Source organism: Chroicocephalus ridibundus, chromosome 1 (genome assembly GCF_963924245.1).
Source record: "Chroicocephalus ridibundus chromosome 1, bChrRid1.1, whole genome shotgun sequence".
Lineage (NCBI taxonomy): Eukaryota > Metazoa > Chordata > Aves > Charadriiformes > Laridae > Chroicocephalus > Chroicocephalus ridibundus.
This window is the reverse complement of record NC_086284.1, coordinates 35,296,537-35,321,947: the sequence shown is the minus strand read 5'-3', so window position 1 is coordinate 35,321,947 and position 25,411 is coordinate 35,296,537. Positions and strand designations below refer to the sequence as shown.

Here is a 25,411-nt window from a genome sequence, read left to right as displayed (position 1 = left end):
CTATTTAATAAACAGATAAACACAGCCCCAAAAGCACACAGTCTGTACCGGAATCTGCATCAACTCCTGTCCTAGACTTCATCTAAATTAATGTTTTATGAAGGGTTGGACTTGAAAAAAAACCAACGAACCAGTAATGTCTCAAATGACTCCTCATCATGGCAGTTACTAGGGACACTACAATTAACGGAATTGCAGTTGGACGCAAGCTCAGGGGCAATCTCTGTCCCCTGGAGCTCCTAATCAGAAAAGGGCAGATTAGGTGTAAAAAGGGAGGAGTCCTAGCCCTGCTAATTAGGTCCTCATAAAATAACTCATTTAAGATAGCGAACTCACATGCCAGAACAGGCATACTCTTGAAATGCCTGCTTTGCTGTTGCAGGACTGACAGCAGACATTTGTATGTATTTTCATTTGTACACGTTAAAATTAAGTCATGTATGCATTCCAGGATGACTGTTGTTGCTGCCGTAACGATTGAAAGTTATTAAAAACCATAATTCCACTCATGACAGAAAAATTATATCATTCTCAGACTAAATTAACAATAAATAACAGTCCCCTCTTTAATATATATTAATGTGTCTTCATGAAGAAGAGATGCAGATATGGCCCGTTAACCACCTTCCATTAACTTCAGTGGGCTTTTAGCAAATTCCTTCATTTATTTTTAGATGCCTACAAGTGGAGTTGTGATTCAACAGAAAGCTGTCAGCTGCACAAGTAGGACTGCATATTGATATGCATATTCTGCTTTGCCCACCCTATTAAAAAAAAAAAAGCAAAGCAAATTGTAAGTGTCCCTTTACAGCTGAGAAAGCTCAGAGCTCTCAGATCATCTAGGAAATAAAAAACACGATGTACTACTTTCATCCCTAAATTAGGGGAGGTTCTCACACCAACACCCCGTCATCTGCCTGGCAAGGACAGAGACTGAATTCCATATTTAAAGGTTGGAGTTTTGCTATTGCTTTTTTTTTTTAAAAATACCTGCATCATCTATGAAATAAAACAATCTACGGAAGTTCTAAGGAAAAGAATGCTCCAAACCTTCTTTTCCCTTGTTTGCTCATTGCTTTGTCTCCTCCAACATGACATTCAACACACACTTCACTCAGATTGTGTTGTTTTGATTCACTCACCCTCCCTTACAGCACTAGAAGGGAGGCAAAATGACCACTGTGTTACTCAAAACCTTCTAACCATCTCTCTTAACACCTCTTTAACAGATACTTCAGGATATTAGCCTCCTGCAAAAACTTACAATCTTACATGCCTGGGAACAGGAGGGGGAAAAGGCTGCAGAATTCCTCATTTATGTAAAGCCACTCTGGTTTCTGCACTGTGGCAGATCAGTTGGCGTCCCTCTTAGCCCCAGATAGGCGACAAGGGACACTTGTTATGAGTTCCCCTCGCAGGGGGGGATCACACACGTTGGAAGCCTGCATGTCTATGGAGCACCCCAGGTGTTCACAAACTGCTTAAAGTAATAGAAAAAGACTCAAAACGGGCTACGGAGAAACGAGCAGGGCAGAACACAATATGCTGCTAAACAAGTAGCTCACCAGCATCTTTGATCCTCAAATAAATTAACTGCTTAAGCTGAAATACATACGGTAGTGAAAGACTTTTTAGCACGCTTCACCTTTTGTAGTGTTTCAGTTCTTAAACACTGTTTCTCCCACTAAATAATTTCCTCTTGTCTCCATTTAATCATGCTAAGCACTTGAAAAAAGTGCTTTTCAAAAAAGTGCTTTTCATCTTAAGCACATAATGAGGTAAACTGCACCACGGAATCGTTTTGTCTCTATGCAAGTCTGGTTTGGCATATTTCTGCGTGCGGATTAAAAAATTCTTTCACTTAAAAAAAAAATTTCTCTTTCAAGGACCTTGTCAATGTAGGCTCCCTTTAGATGCCAACATTAAAAGCGGGAGACGCGCATCTCCTGAAATTGAAATAAATCTCGTCTCTTGACTATGCTGCAAGGAGACCACACCAGAAACGGTATTAGAAAACAGCAATTTCTATCACAGCACACTTTCATCTTACACTACAGGCAGCCTCAGATCCTGTGGACTTCAACTAGCATTTTCAACTACAGAATGAAAGGACTGAAGAGGTTAAAAAAAAAAATAAATCTGTTAATTACTCAAGAAAAGACTACAGTAATTAGATTCTACATGACATCTGACTTTACATTTCACTTGGCATCTACAAATGGACAATGAATGGCAAGGTACTGTTCTGCCTTTAAAATTCATGAATTCAAAACTGCGTATTGACAGCAGCCCACCTCCCCCCCACCTCCCCCCCGCCCCGTATCAAAATTAAGCAGAATTGCTCCAAGCTAATAACCTAAAGAAGAAACTCTGGCTGAAGTTGACATCAAGGACTGAAGAATTATTTATTTCAACAGACCATGATTTTTTTCATCATCTCAGTAAAGGTACAAGATAGGCTGGAGAGGCTGCCCAATTAATTTTTTCCCCCACAGTTAAGTCATAATTATTTTTTTAACAGACTAAGGACACCCCTCATCCCCCAGAAAAAGAAAACTCACATTCAGATAGTCTAAGATCACAGAATCTCAGCCAACTTCCTTTTCCAGACACAAACTTGTAGCTAGGATCTTGACTTAAAGAAACCAAGCCACTGAGAACTTACTGCTCACCTCCAAAGGCTGAAGTGTATTTTATTTCTAGGTTGAATTCTGCAGATTTCGATTTACATACCTCTCCTAAATTGAAGAACCTCTTCATACCAGATATTACTCTATCAGTTTTCCTAAACGTGTGCTTTTCCTCCCCCTCAGTAAAGTTATTTGCATCTATAACTTGGTTTGTTAGAAATTGGGTTTTAGTTCCATGAAAAACAGATAAAAGGGAAAGCTATGCAAGATGCTAGTGAAATGAAGTACTATATTTGTAAATTTTTTATTTTTTTTCCCAGATGTGCAAGCATAACTAAATAAATATTCAGCGGAAAGAATACATACACCCTACTGGGGTTCTGGAAATAACCTGACAGTATCTCTAATCGCAATGCATACACAGAAGCATCACGCTGTGCGCTCTGCTCAGGAGACAGAAGGCTGCATTTAAAAGCAAGAAGATAACCATGTAAGATCAAAAGAAAAACATGGAGCGGTTCTCACTGGCTCCTCTGAGGATATCCTCCTTCTCTTTTCCAGGCAACTAATTGCCAAGTCAACCCCAGTTGTTTTTAATGAGAATTATAATGATTCTACCCATTTTAATGCTGACAAAATAAAACATAAGGTCTGTGTCAAGTACCTGGATGTAGACAAACACAGAGATAATCCACTCTTTACTGGTCAGAGATAATTCTGCAAGGAAACATGAGCCATCTTAAAGCAATTTTAATGCTTGGAGAGGGATGGCATCCCCTTTCCTGAGGTTATCCATACATGACCATCTAGCAACGCGGTTGGGATGAAGGACCCTGAAGCACATTCCATTGAGTTTCAAAGTCTCCTCACAGAGTCAAGTGAGATCTATCATAACTGAAAACCTGAACCTGCATCCAGATGCTATGCCACTTAAATTTAAGAATTACACATTTGCAGTAACATCAAGCTTAGGAATAACAGGCTTTCTTAATTTCATATCCAAGCTTCAAATGAGTAAGTACAAAATATTAGAAGTTGAAAGCCCTCCTCAGTATCCCATAAACTGCCCTTGACCAAGGGCTGCAAGCGGGAAAAGATCCACCAACCGTGTTAGCATCCTCAAAGTTTTAAGTGAGACATCTGAGCCAGGAATTGATTTTCTTTCCTCCAGAAAGTTGCACATAGCGTCACTCTGCATGCTGTCACTGTCCCCGGGATGGAAGGGGGGAAAAAAAACCACATTTAGTGCCATAAAACAGCATATGTAGAAAAGTGATAAAATGTTACAATCTTAAGTTTCACTACCTGAAGCACAGAGATGAAATTCATTTTTCCTTTATGTGAAATTTGGTTTAAATAATTTTAGATTTAACACACAAAAAGAGCGTTCAATTCCCTGGTCTTATGCATAGCTTTCATGTGCAATGCTTTTCGCAAAGCCAAGGAGAACACCTCGAAGTAAAACCCACTCACACTAGTATTTAATCCCACTTGTTCTAGATGTACAGCAACAGATTTTTTCAACCATGTACTCCAAAATTACACGAAGAGGGGAGGAAAGAGTCACTAGAGCATTTCAAGTTACACCTAACATAACAAATGAAACACAGCAAGTATAGGAAGCGGTTTGGCACAGTGACACGACAAGCATTTGGAAAGCTGAAATTCTCTATATTAAACAGCATCTCTGACCCAGGGGGCCAACAAGCCCAGAGGGACACCGGGACAGTGGCTGACACCCACCCACCCCACCCTGCCTTGATAGCACACAATGGGATTTAGTCATCAAATTAAAAAGCATCCAATTTAACCCTTCACTGAGAAAGGTCATCTTTTATTATTTTTTAAAGTCTTAATACCTTCTATTTCCTTAAGGCTGTGGACAAGTCATACCGAGTCACACGAAATGGGAATACTATGTCTTAAAGACTAGTGCTAATTGTGGAAGGAGGGGATGGAGCACCTTGCCCCCAGCCCCCTGTAAAGCCTACACCCTTTGCACCTTTTTTTTTTTTTTTAAAACCGTTTAATCCCTTCCTTCCTCTTTTCCTACCTCCTCCTTTTTCTAATTGTTCCCCTTGAAACTATATTGAAAATCTTGGATCAGCTAATAATTTAGTCACACTTGTTAAGAAATTATTTATATGGCATAACAGCTGGCCTACACTTCTCATTGAATATCATCTTCCCTTTGATGGCCACTTTTTGATTCAACACTTGAAATTAAGCCTGTATTTCCCACAAAAGAATATCACACTAGAAGCCAACTCAAAGTTGCTAGGAACAAAGCCAAATCCCTTACAATTAGCCAGCGTCATCTTGTGGTCTTCAGGAAGTTTGCAATGAAGTTCCCTACTCCACCTTCTACGGAAATTATTAAAAACAGTCAATGATGATTGACTGACTACTTAAAGGAGGCCTACAGGGAAGCTGGGCAGGGACTCTTTATCAGGGAGTGGAGCGATAGGAGGAGGGGTGATGATTTTAAACTGAAAGAGGGGAGATTTAGATTAGATAACAGGAAGAAATTTTTTAGTGTGAAGCGGTGAGGCACTGGAACAGGTTGCCCAGGGAAGTTGTGGATGCTCCGTCCCTGGAAGTGTTCAAGGCCAGGCTGGATGGGGCTTTGAGCAGCCTGGTCTAGTGGGAGGTGTCCCTGCCCATGGCAGGGGCGCTGGAACAAGATGATCTTTAAGGTCCCTTCCAAACCAAGGCGTGATATGATTCTGTGATCAAAGGAGAGAAGTACGGAAACAGAACATAAGGGAAGACGCAGTGTGGGAACGGAACATCCAGGAGGAGGAATTCAATCTGCCGTGAATGAGGGTGAATGTCCGACAACTGCTCGGCTTTTGACATGGCAGATCGCTCATTATCACCCTGTTGTGCAGAACCATTTTTAAGGCCATTCTGTTAAATAATAATAAACCCCCAACACTGCAACTGGGTTAAACATGTAGTAGAATAAAGACAATAAGGTGAGAGTTCAATGCCACTTTTCTTCCTGTAAGAAGACAGACCTCTATCCAGTTGTACATTTACACTCCTACAATTTCAGTCTCTTTGCAATCACCGGCAAATTCCTTCAAAGGTATTGTCAGTATCAATGAACAAGTAGGTGAGTGACTTTCAGATTTACTCCCCTGGCTCTAATGCGTGTATATTACACAAATCTCTAATAACCTATTTCCTAATTTCTGAGAGGTCAAAACACTCCAGTTGTGCTTCAGCCCACAGTTTATTTTTTGATGACTTCCTGAAAAAATTAAATTCAAGTCCTGCTGTTCCACCCAAGCAGAAGTGCACTTTAAAGGTTGAATTCACTCTGATTTATTTAAAGGTGTTTTTATACCGGAATGGAAACTTTCATTTATAGAAATCAAACCCCATGTACCTCCACCCAATTCAGAAAGCGCTGGGGGGAACTCCCAGAAACACGTAAGAGCATGATCTGATTTACCAGATGTATTGCACAGTGCAGTTTATCCCAAAGCCTCGCTCCTCTTTATCAACCACCAAATCGGGCATTTGCTGGATGATTTCCTGCCCAGACTGTGCTCTCCCTCTCTCCCTTTCCTGTGGAAATGAGGATATGAGAGGAATCTGATGTATGCCCATGCTTCAGCTCAGTATGCTGCTGAGAAGCGGGTACAGCTAGACCCTGGAGCAGGAAAGTACTCCCAGGCCTCTTAACGCAGGCACAGCTTCAGTGATTTAAGAGACACAAATCCTGCTGACTCACAATCACAGAAATCCCAACAGAATCTCTCCATGTAAAAAAAATAAAAAAAAAACGAACACCCAAACATTTATGCTCTCCTCACTGAAGGAAGAATTTGTAAAGCAATACTGATTTGAAACAGAATGCAAGATACATGGGAAAATACATAAGACTACGAAATGAGGCGTGCTTAAAAATGACTTAAAAATTACCTAAAGACAGATAAATAAATATTTTAATCTGACCGGACCATGCCTTATGGCTTTAGAGATGTATTACCCACTTCAGCACAACACTTCATTTCTGTAATCCTGCCACACTGCAAACCAAAGATAACAGTCAAAACAGATGTGCCGACTCAGCATACTTTGAACATGTCCCTGGAGCACCTTCTAGGCCAGAGACTGCAAACAGCCAGCATAGGTCCACATCATCTACAGAAGGCCTGTATATCCTGAAGTCCTGGTTTCCTCTAAGTGGAATTCAGCATTCCTCAGTACCCTACTCCTCCTCTAAAGGAATCTCAGGCAGTAGAAAGCCCCAATTTTCCACAGGACTGCATCTTCTAGCTTACGAACAGTAAATACCTTGAGACTGTCAGATCCACGGTGGCCACGTGGAGAGGACACCACTGACATTTAGCCACCCTTGAGCCAGACATTCTGCAAACAGCACAAGATATACTCTTAATCTTTTAATACACAACTTGCGAAGGAAAGATTACAGCATATTATTTCATCCCCATTCAATATCTGGGTAATCACATTTATGCGGAGTTGGCTAAATTTATGAGTGGTATCCTGCGTATGAAGCAGTCCTGTCCACTCTCTAATACTGCTGATGCCTGTCTTCTGGTGGATATCCACCCAAAATATGTTTCATTAGCTGTTCCAAGAGTCTTTTGTACAAAACAAGGTTTGAGCTCATGTACATACTGTGTCAGGCACCCAACGCTTCTTGAAAACAATTACCTCATCCTCCAGAAACCGCTGTCATTAAGATGACACCTTGAACCTTTGTGGCTTAGAAAAAAAGCTCAAAACAAAACAAAACCCCTACAAAAACAAAACCCAACCAACTCCAGTATCAGAAGTCTGAGATGAGTAACCCACTTAGTAACGCATGGGAGTCCAAAACAGCTCCCAGGTGCAGTTCCTCATTCTCACACAGGGTGTTAGCCCAGATGCCCAGTGGCCACTCTTCTACAGCATCAGTGCTGTGAGCTGCCACACTGCTCTCAAGCTGTAGTAAAGAGAGAAAAGCCCTGCTGCAAGACAGGATTTAAAGCCCCCCTCCCGCCGCCTTCCAGCTTCACCAGTGAAGCCAGGAAACCACTGCTACAGTGTCCCACCAAGCACAGAGGACAAGTCACCTCCTACAGAAACAACCCCAGGCAGCCTCCCATCTGGGAAGGCACTGCCTGCTCCCACAAAAGGTACAGAACAGGGGAATTCCTCTCTGACTCTTCCTGGCCACTACTAATTGCTAGAGGCCCTGGGCAGGTAGACAGTAACATCAATCAGCAGTTCAAGTACAAGCAATCATGACAGCTATAAACAAAAACATTTGTAAGCGAACGAACGTTTGAGTCACAGGGTAACATTGGTGCAACCGAGATAGGCTCCTGCCTTGAATTCGTTTGCCCAAACCTGTTTTTCAGCCCCATTTCTGAAGAACTCAGCATTTTAAAACAAGCTGTTGATAAACTGGTAGAAAAGAACCATTGAACTTATTCAGAGATTGGGGGAATTTACTTATGCTGATAGACTGAAAGATATCAAGATACTTGAAAGGATCCTTGAAAGGACTGAGATGTGATCTGAGGGAAAAAATAGCTCTAAATAGAGAAAATAGGCTTCAGGTGCTGTCAGATTTTTGTTTTAATTTTTCATATTAGAATGCATCTATTTAACATTTGTCTAATGATGAATTAAAGTCTGCCTTTTAGAAACAGTAAGAAGGACTATCTCATAGATTAGTGGGTTTTCTATCCCTTGATATCATCAGGTAGAGACTGTGTGCCTTTCACTAAAGCATCCTTTAGACAAACTGAAGTTACTGAAGTTCAGACAGGGATAACCTAAATGTAATAGCACAAGAGTTTTAGACAGAAGATTTTTTTTAGACGAGAGTTTTAGACAGAAGACAGAAGTTTTTGTCCCTGCCTTCAGTATCGTTCATGTATTTTAACCAACTACAGCCCACCTTAACCATCCCAAGGGTTGGCAGGTGCACCCAGCTCTCCCTTCTTCCAGCTGATGCCATAAACAGAGGTTGAAGTATCTTCTGACTTTTTTATTCCTGCGTCCCGCCCCCCCACCCCATGCTCCCATCTTCTACATTTCCAACCAAGTTTCAAAGAGAAATATGGAGGATGCCACAACACTGTTCATTCAGTACAAATATTTATATTCCATTTCCATGCTGCCTAGTTCTAAACAGCTCCCCAGTAGCACATTGACATCAGGGTTCACTTTTCCAAAGTACTTTGGCGGAGCTCCAGAGCCTAAACTCTAGATCTTGGACTTCATTCTGGCAGCCAAACTTAAAATGAAAAAGTATGAGGTATTTAATTTTATTAAGAGTAAAAGCCCTTCTCAGCATGCTGTACACTGTCCTTGACCAAGGACTGCAAGTGGGAAAAAGATCCTCCAACTGTGTCAGTATCCTGAAAGTTCTAAATGAGATGCCTGATCAGGGAATCTCTTTTTCCTCCAGAGATACCTAACTTGGAGAAAGCCAAATGCTTCTTTGGATTTGGCCCACGCATTCAGTGGGGTCAATTTTGAAAAGAAAACATACCCGTATGCAACATAAGCCAAGAGCAGCTGCAATAGGGGTTAAAGGTTCTTCTTCATTTGCAATTTATGGTGACGTGACAGTCAACCAGCCTTAACTGACAGAAAAACAACTAGAGCAAAACCAACACCTCTGCAAGAGAAACCAGAGGAAACAAAAGCAAATGAGAAGTAAACAGGAGGTAGCTTGCTGAATAAAAATACAGGAGAAATCATCCAAATTTTCTGTATAACATTAACAGATGCAGATTTTGGTTTGTGACTGGAGGCGCTACATCATGCTGCTACGTGTGTCAGTAAAAATCAGTTACAGCAAAACCTCTTAATAATGCAGAAAGGTTAAAGAAAATCACACATCTACTCCATCACACTTTTTTCATTATACATTTTGCAGAATAGATTGGTTTGTGGCAGGAAACAATCTTCTCATTACTACCTTTCTTGTTCAGCAATATATAATGCCACAGGTCATTGCTGTATACACACACTGCTCACGCATAACATTCCCGCTATCATCATATTTCAATTGCTATTATAAAAGATTTCCATTACACTGGTTCCTTAGGCGTTCAGATGAATTAATTTAGTATAATTTTTAACATTCATTTGAAAGTTCATGCGTGTTTTCAGAAACTGTCAATCGCTGAAGAAATAAAAAAAAAAGGTTTAAAAAAAGTTTCCCATGGTATAAATTTATATTCTTTAAAGAGGCACCACTCACAGAGAAAAGCTATTCTCCACAGGCAGTACAGTACCACAAACATAACATGACAGGAATATCAAGTGAAATGCATTAATTGGTATTTGTCGAAATGTACATAAGAGCACGGTTTTTGGATTTTAACGGTGCGCCATAACAAAAGCACCAGTTCAGAGCTCAGAAGTTATGAAAAACACTTTCTGTGCTCCCTCCCACAGAAGGGTATTTGCCTTCTGTACACAGAACAACAACTCTGCAACATGAAGAGTCAGGGCATTTTTTACCCCCCACTGTCATATATTTTTAACTTGGTAACATAATTCTTCCCATTCACCGAGTTACTTAGTATTTCCTTTAAACACTAGAACGGAAAGAGATCAAAAACATGCATTGCATATTTCACTGTTTATATGGAAAAGGAAGTTAATGAATGTAACTTGCAGATGACTAAGCTGAATTTCAATGCCTCTCCAAACATTTAACAAGACCGATTAACTAAACTTTTCTTTAAAATGTGACAAGACAGAAGATATTATGTATGAAAAATATTTGAATGAATATGAACTTATTTGGTAATAAGTTTCAAATCATGTTAAAATTTTCATTTTTGATTTAGCATTACGTCATTTAATATTTGGAATAATTGGATAACTTTTTCTGAAAAGAGGAAAGAGAAGTACGGTAATGGTGAACGTTTTATAATATGGATTATTTTAAATATTACTGTAAAGATATTTCAAGATACATAGGTTTTCCATGAATAAGGAAACGTCTCTGTGCGACACAGTACTCTCAACCAGTGTGACACTTCTAGCTTGAAAGAATGTGAAATAGTTTTAACGACTACCAAGCACCTTGGTTTAGGAAAAGTATTGTTTAAGTACTTGCTCAAACAAAATAGTTTAAGAAAACATTAAAAAAAAAAAGCAGAAGACAAGTAACTCAAGCATCTAAAAATTAAAAACTTCATAAATACCTCTTGAGATGCTGTTCCAGTTCCAAGAATAACACTTTCATGGTTATTTGGTCAGAGCCTTGTTTCTGGAGAAGTGTCACTTTCATTGATGTATCTATTTAGTACCTGCCGATTAGCTTCCCCCAGATGGAGGGTCGGAAGAAATACCTCTCGGTCCTTGGCAGCCTTAAGATTAGCATTAGCATTCCACTATTAACCACGGGTCTTGAACTCCACAGCACTTTCAAGAATCACAATGCCTCGCCCGTTAAAGATTATCCACTCGCTTCTATTCAAAGTTTGCAGAGTTTAATAGTGGTTGGTCACGATCAACAAAAACAAGAAGGGCGAATGGTGATGACACTACAGATCCTGAGATCACATGGTGTTCTGTTACATAAAGCATCAAGAGAGATTAAAATCTTCACGATTAGGTTTTCAAGTGCATCTTCTTTCAGCAGTGCCAAATTCACCAATTCTCAAGCTGATTCAGCCTGCTCCCACTTTTTGTAAAGCACATGTTAATCGCTACAGGTAGCTAATTCTGCTTAGAGAAAGGCAGTTGAATTGCACCGTTTTGCAAATCAAAGCTGTAGTGCTTAATGGCAACTGTAATTAGACACAGAACTGACAGTACCCGGCTTGCTAAAAAATATTTTACACAGGCAAATCCTATCCCTGACAGCTACTATAACAAGAACCTGTGACGAAAGTTACAGGTATGCATCTGGTTAGAGTCCTCTGCAGACCAAATAAAGATAAAAAACTCATTATATACCAATCTATAATTCAACCAAAGATTGTATATTCTTCCTCATAAGAAATACAGATCACTATACGGAATTTTGGGTACATTGCAGTACATCTACACCACGTAACTACGAGCCTACTTGCACAGGTACCATTATCCCACATTGCTCCAATGTAAACACATTCCTTCCTCTATCACGGTGAACGCTTTTCAGTGCAAACAAAAGTCGACTGCTCACAGTACGTTGTAGAGAACTGAACAAGATTCACCTTCCTCGTCTACACACGAGCTGGAGAGCCGGAGATAACCCCTCATCATGGAAATAGCTGGCTACTTGCAGCTCAAGTGAGGGAACCCCCATCACACAAGAGAGCAGGGGCAGCGATATGACACTTTGCTATGTAAGTCAGACCAAGACCACAAAAATGCGGAGACAAAACCAGAAATCAAACCTAGCAAATGTTACTTGGGCTTACCGCTGACTGCTAAAGTGATGTCAGATGTATTTCCTCAAGTAGATTTGCATTGTAGGATTATATAGGAAAGAAATGAAATGAAAGGGCCAAACAAGTTGGCTCAGAGCATGGCCATCTACTATTTAGCTGCATCTCTGCTGTACCTTGCCAAGGCACTGAAGAGGTGACTGATGGCAAGAGAAGCAGGCATTACATGATAAAAAGAAAATCTAGCTTGGGGGAGGGAAGGGTAAAACCAATCCTACTTATTAGAACCAACAAGCTTACCATCATGGAAGGGGAGTATTTTGGTTAGGAGGTAGAAATGTAGCAAACAAATAGAAATAAAACAATATTATTATTTTTTTCCTGGGGTGAGGGGTACAGTTGCTTCAGTTCCCCATTCCCAAAGCCAAGAGGGAATTCAGATAATTTAAACTGGGCTTCAGAGCTACTAACTGTGAAGCAGTGCAGAATACTTCTAAAAGGTCTTCCCAGAGCCTGGGTCGCCTGGCTTGGAAGGACAGAGCATCATGTTCCTTCTAAAGCACACCAGGGAGATTGAAGCTGACAAGTTACGCTTTACAATAAATGCTTCTCTCGTTACATTAAGTCCATCTCCCTCAGTGCAGCATGGAAACGAGGAAGAGTCATGGCTCATTTGAGTTTTCTCTCACTCCCACCAAAAAGCCATGGCGGTGGGACCACTTGGATGTCCAAGCAGTCTTACTCCAGGATCCTGGTGCTTGGAGAAGCAGCAGACAGGTATAACGGCCCTATGAGAGGGACACTTACTCTGAAAGCTACTCTTGAAAGCTTCAAGTGGAAACTAACTTGGTACAACTGCATACAAAAAGAAAAGGGGGGGGATGATTTGTAGAAGGAAGTGGACTTTCAGCAGGTATTCAAGGAACAATCAGCTAGGAACAAAGGGAACAATTATAGCAATCAACAACGATTAAGATGAGAAAGTTTGACCTAGTATTATTGAATAACTTCAATACTCAAGATGAAATATTACTTAGAACAAGGAGCCTTATTTTAAAGAGTCAAAGCATCAAGCTGACTAGAGAAATGCTCAAAACCAATTCCAAAAAGCTGAACCAAGACAGAAATTATAATTTGAGTGGCATCCTTGCATATCCTTTCATAGTCAGAGACGCAGTACAATAATAATCCCCAATGAATCCTACTGGTTACATTATCTTTATATATATCACATATCCTACAGCCTCCCTTGGCCACTCTATAAAGTACACAGCCAACCCGTGGAGTCAGGCTCAGCAGAGCCTGTATCCCACAGAACTGCACCAACAGAGCTGCTGGCTTTGGATTTTAAACTGCCCTTTTCTTACAACCCTCTTCAACATCCTTCTTGCTGTCTCTGTTGCCTGTATTCCCCTCCGTAAAGCTGCATGGTTGACATCAACTAGGAAGACAATCTTTCTCCATAACTGTTGTGCATACAGTACATGCACTGGTCACAGGGGTTTTCCAGGACGCCTAAAATAACGAATCACAGAATCACACAGAATCCACACTAAAGTATGCCGGAGTGGGAAAGGGACAAAAGCAATGACCTTAGCCTTTCTCATGTAGTCTTTACTTTCTGCTTTCCTATTCCAAGATGCCCTCCTAACAGGAGCTCTATCACGCAAGAGGCTACATCAAGACAGTTAAAAACAAGATCCTGCAAGTTGTGCATATCTAACCAATACATTGCTCAGCTCCAACGCTACTCGCACTCAAATCTGGGTTACCTTTACAGCCGGAAGGATCACTAAATGTTAGATTACATGGGGCGGGGGGGAGATATATCAGTTTCTTAAGAGATACAAATCCAAGCACTGAACAGAATTTATGAAAGATAAATAACTGTACTATCAACTCATGCCCACACACAAGTAAAAAGATACGGTAAAAACAGGTATCTCCAGCATCCTCCTCATGAGCTTATGCTAAAATCCTTGCAGTTTGTTCTGCTTATTAAAAGAAGTCATGTTGGAGTCAGTTTAAAAGTGAAAGGCAAATAGATATATATATAAAATATATAAATATATATACACGGATGTATGATGCAGGACTACTGAATATATTCATATATATATTTTATATAAATATATGTTCACATATATTTTATATAATATATATTCTAGTATATTATATATATATATGATGATGGACTACTGAATATATTCAGCTGCTTCACTCTGCAGAGCAGCAAGCATGCTGCTGGGCCCACAAAGAAAAAGTCAAAGGTAACTCCACCTCTGGTAACACCAATCGCCTTTCCTCATGCTTCAGCCCCAATTCTGGTGATGACTTTACAGTACAGCAACACTCACAGGTTTCATTTGATGCTAATTCTCCAGTTATGCCAAGTAAAATGGTTTCTACACCACTGATCAAAAAGCACGTAATTCCAACTCATCACCTTTTTATTTGGGTTTTTTTTTGCCCCAAAGGAATCTCATTGGTTTCATTTATCACCTTCATGAAAAACAGCACAGGATTTGCTTTGTCAGTTACCAGACTGAAATCAAGTTGAAACATAAGCACTGCAGAGGCAGGTATTCCAACAACCACATGATTTTTCTTATAAGCATTCCCATAAATTTGCCAATTCTGGTTACAATGCAGTCAAGCAATTAGAAGTACCACTCAGTTATGTGTAGGTCAACAACTTACAGGTAACAGAAACCACAAAAAAATTGTAAGTCAACTGGATTAACTAAGCAATGGAACGTTTTTACTGCTTTGAAAAATAGCCTCTAGCTGCAACCGAAAAATGCCTGAAGTACAAGGATCTTCTTTCTTCTCCTGTCACATTCAAGAATTCAGCACCAAGCTATGCTTTCTTTCCTTTGTCCTGAACCATTCTGGCTGTTATATAAAGTGACAGATTGCGCACAGATGAATTATCACTGTGGGTACAGTAGGATGTCAGATACGGGTAAGTTTTAGCATTTAATGAAACAAAAAACAACAAGATCTCATGCATGATAGCATCAGGGTACCTAGATCCGCCCCCCCCCCAACGCCACCCATAGCTCTTATGCCCAAAGGGAAGGAGGAAGCATATTTCAAGATATTTAACTTGTGGTACTCCTTGACAGTTTTGCTTTTTAAAAAAAAAAAAAAAAATAAATACATCAGCCCATGTTTAGATTTAACCTGGTAAGTGAACAAATCTGGCATTCGGCCAACAGAATTTACTGTTTATGTCAGTCTGAATGAAGTGCAGCACTTGAGCACGAATTCCTGAGTGCGTCACACATCACTGAGCTGCCATACCTTCATGGGGTAAACATTCAGCAGGTTCATCTTCCATGTACTATAGAAGACTTCAGAAACAGCTTCAATAATCCAGATTTTACCATCGCAAAAACCAGAAAATAAAGTGCAAGCCAACCTTTAGACTACAGACATAAAAAGCCCTATGGTAACAATGTCAATTTTGATGTGATGCAACAAGCTAAGAATGAATTTAAAATTCTGATGTGCATACCAGTACTTGACAAAGCAGAAAATATACTAGACAAACACTCAGGCTCTTATGGAAGCCTTAAAGTTAAAAGCATGCAATCCTTGAAATATTTAAGGGTTAAAAAATTACTAAAATAGTGATCCGAGATTAAGCCACTCAGGATCTCCAAAGATGGTTTTGTAATTACAGCAGTGTCCAAGACTACTACTTTAGGGGTTCAAAAAGAACAAACAAACATTTATATAAAGTTTCAGTGCTTACTGTTATGGGAGATACCCCAGATACCATTTGCATCATAACTTATGGTTTTTTTGAATGCTTTGCTTGCCCCTCCACCCCCATCTTAAATCCATCTTTATAGAGTACTTTGGCACAAAGTGTTTGGCGAGGCTGCTAGTCAGCAGCCGCAGCACACAAAACCCAAATCTGACTTCAGAAAATATTCATTAGAACTCATCAGTGAAGAAAGGAATGCTGGATTATCAAAGGAAATAAAACTGACAATGAGAAAAAACAAAAAGCACAAAAAGCTGTACAAAACATCTGCACCATAATGAAAACCAAAGCACTGAAACCCATGAATGCCAAGTTGAGAATTATCTCATTCCCAAATGCTAGCGGCAGAAATCACTGCTGTACCTTTGCTAATCCTCATATTTTGAGCAGATGTAACAACGTGCAGTTAGAGAAGATGGCTTTATTTCACTCCGTCATTAAGCAATTAAAAAAAAAAGTCTCTTTAGCTATTAACATCCCAATTAAGTGTCTGAGGAATATTCTTATACATTCTTTATAGTCATCAGCAAGTGATACAAAGGTAAGGCTTTCAGTTACACAAAGATAAGCATTACAATCGCACAGAATTAGCCTGTTGTTTTACATTTAGTTTTTATTTTCATCTTGGTACCACTACACGTACTGCCAAACAGCAAATCCTCCCTGTGTGAAAGATCAAGAAACACGTACAGGAAAAGCTGTACTGGGTCTGAAGCACCCATCTTAGCCTGGGAGCCACCTCTAGGCACGGCCAGAGGCAGAAGTCTGGCGGAGAACCCAAAAAGGCAGGCAGATAAATGCAGCTTTTCTACAGCATCCTCCTACCTGTCAGCAACCAGCAGCTTGAGAAGTTCCTGCACAAGGAGGAATAACTCAGTGTTTAATAACTCAAGAGAATTTTCTTACAAGAACTGGTCCGGTTGTTTTCCTTCAAAGAAATTACTCACATCACATAGTTCTGAGACTTTGTAAAACTCTGGTTGGTTAATTCTGAGTTAATTACTTCAGGAAGAAACAGTTTTCAAACTACAAAATATGAAGCATCAACCACTCTGGCTGCTGAAGAGAGAGGAATTCCAATCTTTAGAGCAGACCTGATTTAGGAACACGTTAGCAACACTTGGAAGCCACCATAAGCACGAAGGCACAGCTACAGGGAGAGGCTTCTCCAAGAACCACAGTGAGCCATCTACAAGAGAATGTTTTACATTCCACTAACTGGAAGTCACTGAACTTTTAGCATTTAATCATACAGAAGAACAAATGTCCTCAAAGCACATTCAAGCTGGGGAACTATGTTAGTATCAGGACAAAGAAACACGTTAAAAAAAAACTGAGTAAAATAACCTGGGGGGGAAGCAGTAATTAAAACTACTGGTACTGAATATGTATTGCCAATTAGAATATTTATTGATTACTGCTTTTTATATCATGGAGTTCAGCAAAATCAGCTGAAGCCTACAGGAGACAAGCCTTGTATCTCTTCTACTTCTACAGGTAAGGTGTCTCTTTAACCCTGGTTATGCTGCATTATCCTAGTCTAAAGTGAGCGCTCCTTTCCTTCACTGTAGCACCTGTGAAATCCAAGCCAGCAGAATTTCTGATTAACAAGAAGCCTGATTAACGTGGACTGACATAGCACAATAACAGCAGCTCAGCATTTTTTTGCTGCAAGGGATTGTCCATTTATTTTGCATGTTACATCAGTTGAATACAAAATTAGTAATGAAGGATTTATGGACATTCATCTAGACTGGAGGGAAGGAACCCTTCCCCCAAAAAAGGTGTGTTTGGTTGTATTTTTTTTTTTAACATATGAATGCAAGAGAAATCTTGAGAGTACTATGAAGTTGCCAGTCATAATTCATGCAATGGAGCCTCACAATTAAGGGTAAATTAATTTCAACAGACAACTACAGCACAAAGAGGGACTCGCAAACCTTCTTATTGAGAAGGGCCATTCAAAACCTTCACAGAACAATTCCAAAACAAATCTGCATCCTGCCCAAGCCTCCAAACTGAGACTCATCATTAGGTTTGGGCTAACAGTTACCAGTTACAGCTATTCCTGGATACCAGAAACTCCACAGTAATACAGTAAGTTTATGAGACTAAATTACAGCTGACATTCCTTGGGCATTTGGCAACATCCATATTAAATAAGCAAGTTAAATATTTACAACAATATAGTTCTAACCATTATCAAGATAGGAAGAATTTTTAACTCTACAGCTCTCCTCCCCCAAATGTTTTCTTTCTTTCTTTCTTTCAGATTCCAGAGAGCAGCCTGTATTCCAGCAAAAGTTCAGGCCCAAAAAGCTCTGGGCTCTGTGAGACTAACCTCTTATTTTTAAGAAGCCAAAGAAGGCTTCTTAAGAAGTCTCTTTCAAAAAGGAGGCAAGTAGAAGAACGACGCAGCATCACCTCTGAGACACTACACAAGCACAAATCCATATAGGAGTAACCAACCCCTTTTGGTATCACAAGCGCAGCAGTTGTAACATGCCTTTCAATGCTCTAAAGCAAGCTGTGGAGACCAGAGAGACCGGGTTTCTCTGCCTTGCCCAACATTTTCCTATGGAGGGAGCAACGCTTTGCCATCCTGATTCTCTTCTTCAATTAGGCCAGACACACTGTGAGGCGAGATCTAGCTAAAAAGCGATTCTCTGGTGTTTAAAGCAGAATAAAGCCCTCCAGGAACCCGTTGCTACCAATGGGAAGGCCCCTCCACCAGGCCCAAGCATTCGTTCAGCTCCTGGATCACCAGGAGAGGAGATGCCGCAGCAGGAATTTTCACCAGCGGCACAACACAGGCACTGCATGTGCAGAAGGAACAAGGGTGTAACTCGCTGCTGAAACTGAAACTTCAGGGTCCGACAAGTTTTCTGTGCATAATCTGTTCTCATACAAATAATTTCCACGGTGCTGTGAAACCTACTCAAATACACTGATTTCTACACAGTACATACAAGTGCTTAAAGGAAAACAGCAGCAACAAAATAGCACCGCAAGTAGCAAGCTAAATACTTTGCCATTTTGAGCCACTGATATTACAAGGTTTTTTTCCTGTAATGAATCCCAAGAGCAGCCCACCACGAATGATTAAGCCACATTAGTTCAAGTGTCAACAATACCCTAATATTAAGCGTCAGTTCCTTTAGCAGGCATTGGAAGACAACACTAATCCTATACTTGATTATTTTTACTGTGAACATTTAACTCTTGCACTGCTCTTATCCTGTATCTATTTTGGTATTCTAAATTGAATGTGTTTGGCAATGTTTATTTCTGAAAAGACTGAAAGTCACAACCTTCAATTTTCTTATCTGGCTGTGTAACAACAGCAAGCAATTCTGAAATTAGCTGCTTCTGACAAAGCATTTTCTTCAGAGACCTTCTGACCATATTTTCATTTCTTCCCTTATCAGTAAGGAGCACAGAATATGACAACATTGCAGATGTGCTGAAATGCCCCTCTTTCAAATCAGAAATTGGGACTTCAGTTCCTTAACCAGTAATTATCAGTGATTGTCTTCTTGAAATTAATTGCTCTCATCAGGTAAGTAAAAGCTATGGAGGTTATTTGGGGGACCAAAATAAAGGTGTGAAAGAGTATTACTGTGTCTCACAGAGGAAGAGAAATTATTTTTATATACGCTATTATTGATGAGACTGAGAAATGTATTTAATGTGGAATTAAATATTAAACAACAGAATCATAGGAAAATCATCTAGCTACAGATTTGGAAACTAGAAAAACACATCACTGAACTAAAAGATACAATAATGAGAAGAAAAAAATAGAACTAAAAAGGCAAGCAGGGAAGGAACAGAGAGAAAAATAGAGAAAATAGCAAGGAGAGCATGGCATTAGAGGGAGAAGGGTCAGGAACCACATGAGGGAGTGAAGAGGATAAAGGAATTATGGGCTAAAAATACCCAAAAGAAAGGTAATAGCAGATGTTATTTTTTTGGTACATTTAATACAACATCTGAATAACAGAGAGAGCATTTCTGGAAATGCCAGATTTCTCTGGAAAAAGAGAAATATAGGAAGGGAAGGATTAAGAAATTAAATCTACGGCGAGCAGCTGCCAAAGCCCTGCAATTACCCTTGGCAGACCAGCACTTCGATTCATAACCCAATGCCATGACATCACTGTCTCATGATGACAGCTTTCGGAAAAGAGGGGAATAAAGGGAGAAGATAAATGAGACGTTTCAGGCTCTCAATCTCCCTTCTGTGCGTACGTGAGCAAAAACATCCAGCCTATGACGACTCTCTCCTTAGTTCATGCTCCAAATACAGTGTACTAGAGAAATACTTTAACCTAAGGTTCCAGAACTAAAACAGTTACGTTAGCCAAGATCTTTACATGGCTCAGCTTACCCCACTGGAAAGGGCCAATGCTAGGGTAGCTCATTGCAAAACCACCCATACAGTCCTAAATTGTGCCGTCCTGCATTTTATAGCCATACACAAAAGCCTCTCCACCACGCAAATTCTCCTGCCAGGAGCACTGCGGTTCAGTATAGCACCAGCAGCCCTTGGTTTAACCACTACGGCAGCTGCCTTTCAGCAGAGGTGGGTTAAACAGTGCAGCAATTAAAAGCTAAAAGTCAGCCTACACCCCTCTTTCCACAATCACAACTGATTTGGTCACTGCAAGCATGAGGATTTTTTAAGAGAGCAGCACTGTGTGAGCTCCGAACAATACAGTGCTATTTTCACTCCAGAGCACAGGGAGGAAGAGAGAGAGAGAGAGCAGGCGTTTGAGTGGGGAGGACAGATGGATGATGGACAAAAAGCTAGTTTATTGATCTATCTGCATTTCAGCTGTAGTTAATAATGGCTAACACTTTGTATTATTCACCAAAAAATGCACGAGAAGCAGTAAGGATGATAGGTTCTAAGTATATTCCAAAAAGTCTCTGTACTTCTTGCTTCTGATTATCAATTTATCAAGTTATAAGAACTGAGAGTTCTTGTTTCCACGGTGTCTGAAAAAAAAAATCAAAGTTTATTACTTTCTCCTTCAGCGAACAGTTCAATATCCCATTAAACACTCGCAGTGATCCCTATTGGTACATACATACTGATCTAAGTCCAAAGATGTAAGTAATCTGCTCAGGCATTCATGGCAACAGGCTTTCCATTGACAAAGGCTGAACTTTCCATGTTTTAATAAAAGGCACGAACACAGCTAACAAGACAAGTTAAATAACATTCTTTTCCTCTCACTCCATTACACATATTCCACTATTGTATTTCACAATGGGCTCCAACTAATGGCTATGAAAGGTTCTCCTGCTTCATCCAGCCCACATGTTCTTGCCTTCTCCTTTCCGCTGGATCTGAGAGAGAACCGAAAATTATTACCTCCCATACCATGTCAACAATATAAAAGTGAGGGCACAAGTGAGTGACTGGCAGGAGGGAGGAGAGTGTTTTCCCCTTCCTTACGCAGGCACAAACACCAACTCCACTATCAGCATACGGGCTTCCAGGAAACACCAGGCAGGAAGCGGTACCACCAAAAAGCAAACATGATTTTTTTTTTTGTTGCTATTGTCTATCTGGATGTTTTGTTGTGGTTGCTTTTAAAGTGGGGGAAGGAATAAAAAAAGCAGATAAAGAAAAAATATTACGGCCATTTTCCTGGCTAATCATCTTTCCTAGTGACACCCATCATGTCAGTAGGATTTCCCTTTCCCAGTTTAGAGCTACGTGTGTGGCACATCTGACTCAAGAGTCATTGCACACTGCCAAGTAGGGGGCACACTCAGTAAATACATATACAAACAGACTGGTATTTACCTGTGTCAGAAGTTTATCAGAATAGTTGAAGAACCACATTCCAAAGAAGATAAGCAGGCAGGCAGAAAGGACAGCAGAAAAGAGAAACAAAACTAAATTATAATTAAAGCTATCATGTTAGGAGACATACAACAGCAAGTACAATTAACATTAAGCCTGTTACACCAAGGTTACTTGAAAAGCGACTGAATCATTTGTGCCTAGGAGCGAAGAGCTATTGACACAGATATAGCATTTTCCAGTTAGTTTATTCAAAAAAATATGGTTAAGCCATGGATTTGTCACCTGTGACATTGTTTGGTCCGTTCAAAGGAACCCTTCAAGATAAACACATGGTTAAAACTAAAAAAGTCTGCTTGCAAGCCTACTGAAAGTAATTCACACATTGGATATCAAGAGGTATCTCACTTTAGCATAGGCAAGGTTAGATGTCTAGAAGATAGTATCCAGCCTAAGGCCCACTGTCCCTGCCTTTCTCTCCACTAATGACAGAAGCAGCCCAAAACAATGAATCTCCTGCAATAAGCCTTTATAAATCTCTTCCCCTCTTATAAAGCAGTTTTTCCAGTGGCCAGCATAAGCCAAACTCTGAAAGGAAAGCTCATAAAACAAACACACACAAAAGAAACCCAACAAAAAAAAAATAAAAATCAATTCAGTGGACTAAGAGAATTCTGGTAGCTAAAAGCCATTCAGCACCCTGACACACTTCACAAGGTTACTCAAGCCAAGGCCCTTGCAGTGAAGGAGCTCAGTAGCACCTTTTCTCTTCTTGTGTTTCATTTTCTTGGCTTCTAAGCCCTTCCACTTCTCTTTCCCCACCTCCCCCATATTCTTTTCTCTGTTCTTTCTGGTACTTTTCCCTTTGGTTTAATACACTGGCACACAGTAAACCTTACAGGTGTTTCCCTCCCCCAGAAGACACAGTTGGCAACCAAGTTCCAAGTATGAGGGTAGTGTAAGGAGACGGACAGAGGGTGAGGGCAATGGATATCAAGCATGCATAATTCAGCTGAGCTACAGCTGTCTCTGAAAGAATGGAGAAAAACCGTTTCTTTTACAATACCACACTAAGGAAAGCTGAGATCCACAGCACACACACAAAAAAAAATTAAAAAAAAAAATCAGTCTGGGACCTTTCACAAAGCCAAAGATAACAGGGGGAAAAAAAACCCCACAGTAAAAAATCATCACATATTATCCTAAACTGCACAGAGTAAGCCCTAAAACCATTTTAGGTTCTGATATTTTTACATTTAGCTCAACAGCTCCAAAGTAGTGCTCAAAATCTAGCAACTCCCATTGCCCTCAAGAAGAGTAGCTGGATTATGATTTTTAAAGATCTGAACCTTTGTTCAATTGCACGGCAAAAAGTATCTGAAGAAACTGGAACATTATCGTCTTAATTCTGTTTTATCATTTGTCTCAATTACTTTCTTGCCAAGATGAATTAAGAAAAAATTAGATGGTTTTCAGTCTCAAATTGCTGCTCGTGCATAAAAAAGTTTTCACTAGAATTAAGGAGGTATTCCAGGTAGCACATTTTGGTTTTTAAAGAAAGTGGTTATTCATGCTGGCTTGAGACTCCCTTCATTCACCAGTTAGGTGGCTGCTTTTTTCTTCAAAGCCCCTATTGTACAACAGCTCACCTGCCTATAACACACTAATGTGTCTCCATACAACAAACATGAAAGACAAATTATCTGGTTTTGCTACAAACACTCCTCTAAATGCACAAACCCCACTTTTTCTGTTTTTATTTACTTCTGCACCAGTTTAATGTTATAGCAAGATGAAAGCACCACTGTTATCAGCAGTAGAAATAGGCACCTAAAATAGCAATGCAGCTTATAAAAAAAAAAAAAAAAAGAACACCACCAAAAAAACCCTACCCTTTGACCATGTACATAATGTTTGAGGAAAACCAAAGAGGTTGTGCATATTTTTAAATTTCCCATACAGCACACTGCACACAAAAATAGGAATCAGAAGTGCACAATGCTTGTATAATCTGAAAGTCCCCAGTGTCACTGCAGGAAGGCTAAACATTATCCACACCAGCCCCGCCCCCGGAGAGCTCCTTATACGTGGAATTAACTTTTACAGTCACACTAAGATGGAAAAGCCTCCCTGTTGACAACTGGGAACTTGAACAAGAAAGATATAAAGTGTAAGTACAGGTATAGACCACTCATTATTCTTCTCCGAAGCATCATGGGATTATATGATTAATGATTCTATAATCATACAATTTGGGAGTTATTCATCCCCTACAATAATGAAGGATGCGTTGAGAGAACTCTGCTCCAATACGCTCACACCACAGCCTCAGATGAACGTAACACAGCCCTGGCAGCTTTGAAGCTTTTTCTGCTTTTTTTCCTTCCTTTGATGCTTCCCTCCTGTTGGGGTCTGGGGGCTTGGAGAGGCAGCCACTCCTCTAGTCAGAGATACACAGCTGCCTTGCAGAGGGCAGGCAAGCCCCTAATGATGACTTCTTCCCAGAAGATGTTTAGAGCTAGACTTCTAAGTTAAAAGCTGAACAGAAATGAAATTTAAATAGGAAACCCCAAACCAGGACTCCGCAGAATCAGTCTATAAGAAGGTGCAATAATCACCATTGTACAAAAGTGCAAACTAGCCAGATTTGGTGTTGGAAAAAACAACCTTAATGCTATTAGCTACTTCCATCAACCCCCACAAAAGCACATATATAAGGTCAGGATAACGCCCCCCCCAACTTACTGTCAGTAACATTTAATGAATGTCATAAGCCAGCACAGTCCACAACCTTGTAAATGACAGTGGAGCATCATTGTTTCTTCCCTCGACCCACTCCCCACTGAAATTAACTGCTCTTGGTTTGGTCAGATGTGGATAGAGCTGTGTTTGACTACCAGCACCTGCAGACACAAGTTATTTTTGACCACAGCCGTTCTGGTTTTTACTGGCTATCAAGTGGTCTTCAGACTGAATTCTGCTTCTAGTGAAACAAGCTACTTAATGCTCTGAACTCACTGATTTGGGTTTTACTCTTAACATCTTGTGGGACAGATCAAGACCTGAAGTCATGCGAATTCCTCATATTCTGTCCATTTTGTTTATTCTGTTTTCAAGGAAATGAGGACTTGACCTTCTTCCCTTTTGCAAGACCTTTCCACTGGGACTGCATTCGGTGTAGCTGCACTCCTGAGAGCAAAATTCCACTGAGGAAAAACCTCAAGTCACCGACAGCTTCTCGCGATTCCCCGGGACGCTGCTTCCGCACCAGCGCCGCTCCTGTTCAACGGGGTTATTTACCCTGTTCGCATTAACTCGACCAAATTTAAGAGAAACGAAGTCCCAAGGCCAAAACGCGCCTTCGCTGCTAAAACCGTTTATTGAATGGCAGCAAGGAGCGGGGAGGGAGGCAGCGGCGACTCAACCCCGACACCTGCTGGCGGCTGCCGGGGGAAGCCGCGCTCCCCGCCGCCGGTGGGACCGGGAGGCCACTGCCACCCGCGCCTCCTCCCTCCCCCATACTGTCCTGGGCGGGGGGGGGAGGGTGTCTCCTCCTACCCATTACGGATTTTGGGGTGGGAGGGGTGTGTGGGGGGAAGTAACCCTCCCGGAGGCGCCGAGCTGCCGGGAGAGCCCGCCCCGCCGCGGCCGCCAGGGGGCGCTGTGGGCCCGGCCGCCGCGCAGGGCGCCGCATGGCGGCGAAGCCGGACGCCGCCTCCCACGGGCCCCGGGGACCCCCGCAGTCCCCCGTCGCACACCCAGGCCCCGGTACACCCCCGCAGTGCCCCCCTCCCCGGGACCAGGCAGCCCACACCGCCTA

The 25,411-nt window shown here is 40.9% G+C and overlaps 1 protein-coding gene across 3 annotated transcripts in view; it reads right to left on the bottom strand.

Moving 5' to 3' along the window:
* The window catches only part of TSC22D1 (TSC22 domain family member 1), a 96,281-nt gene that overhangs the window by 5,133 nt on the left and 65,737 nt on the right, over nucleotides 1-25,411 (bottom strand). The window contains exon 1 of one of the 3 annotated variants that reach the window (XM_063334847.1): nucleotides 10,826-10,967. The exons of the other annotated variants lie outside the window; for them this stretch is intronic. Within the exon in view, the coding sequence (XP_063190917.1) occupies nucleotides 10,826-10,911 (86 nt within the window). The 5' untranslated portion in view covers nucleotides 10,912-10,967. Of the gene's footprint in view, nucleotides 1-10,825; nucleotides 10,968-25,411 lie in introns of those variants that run through there. 3 annotated transcript variants of the gene reach the window in all.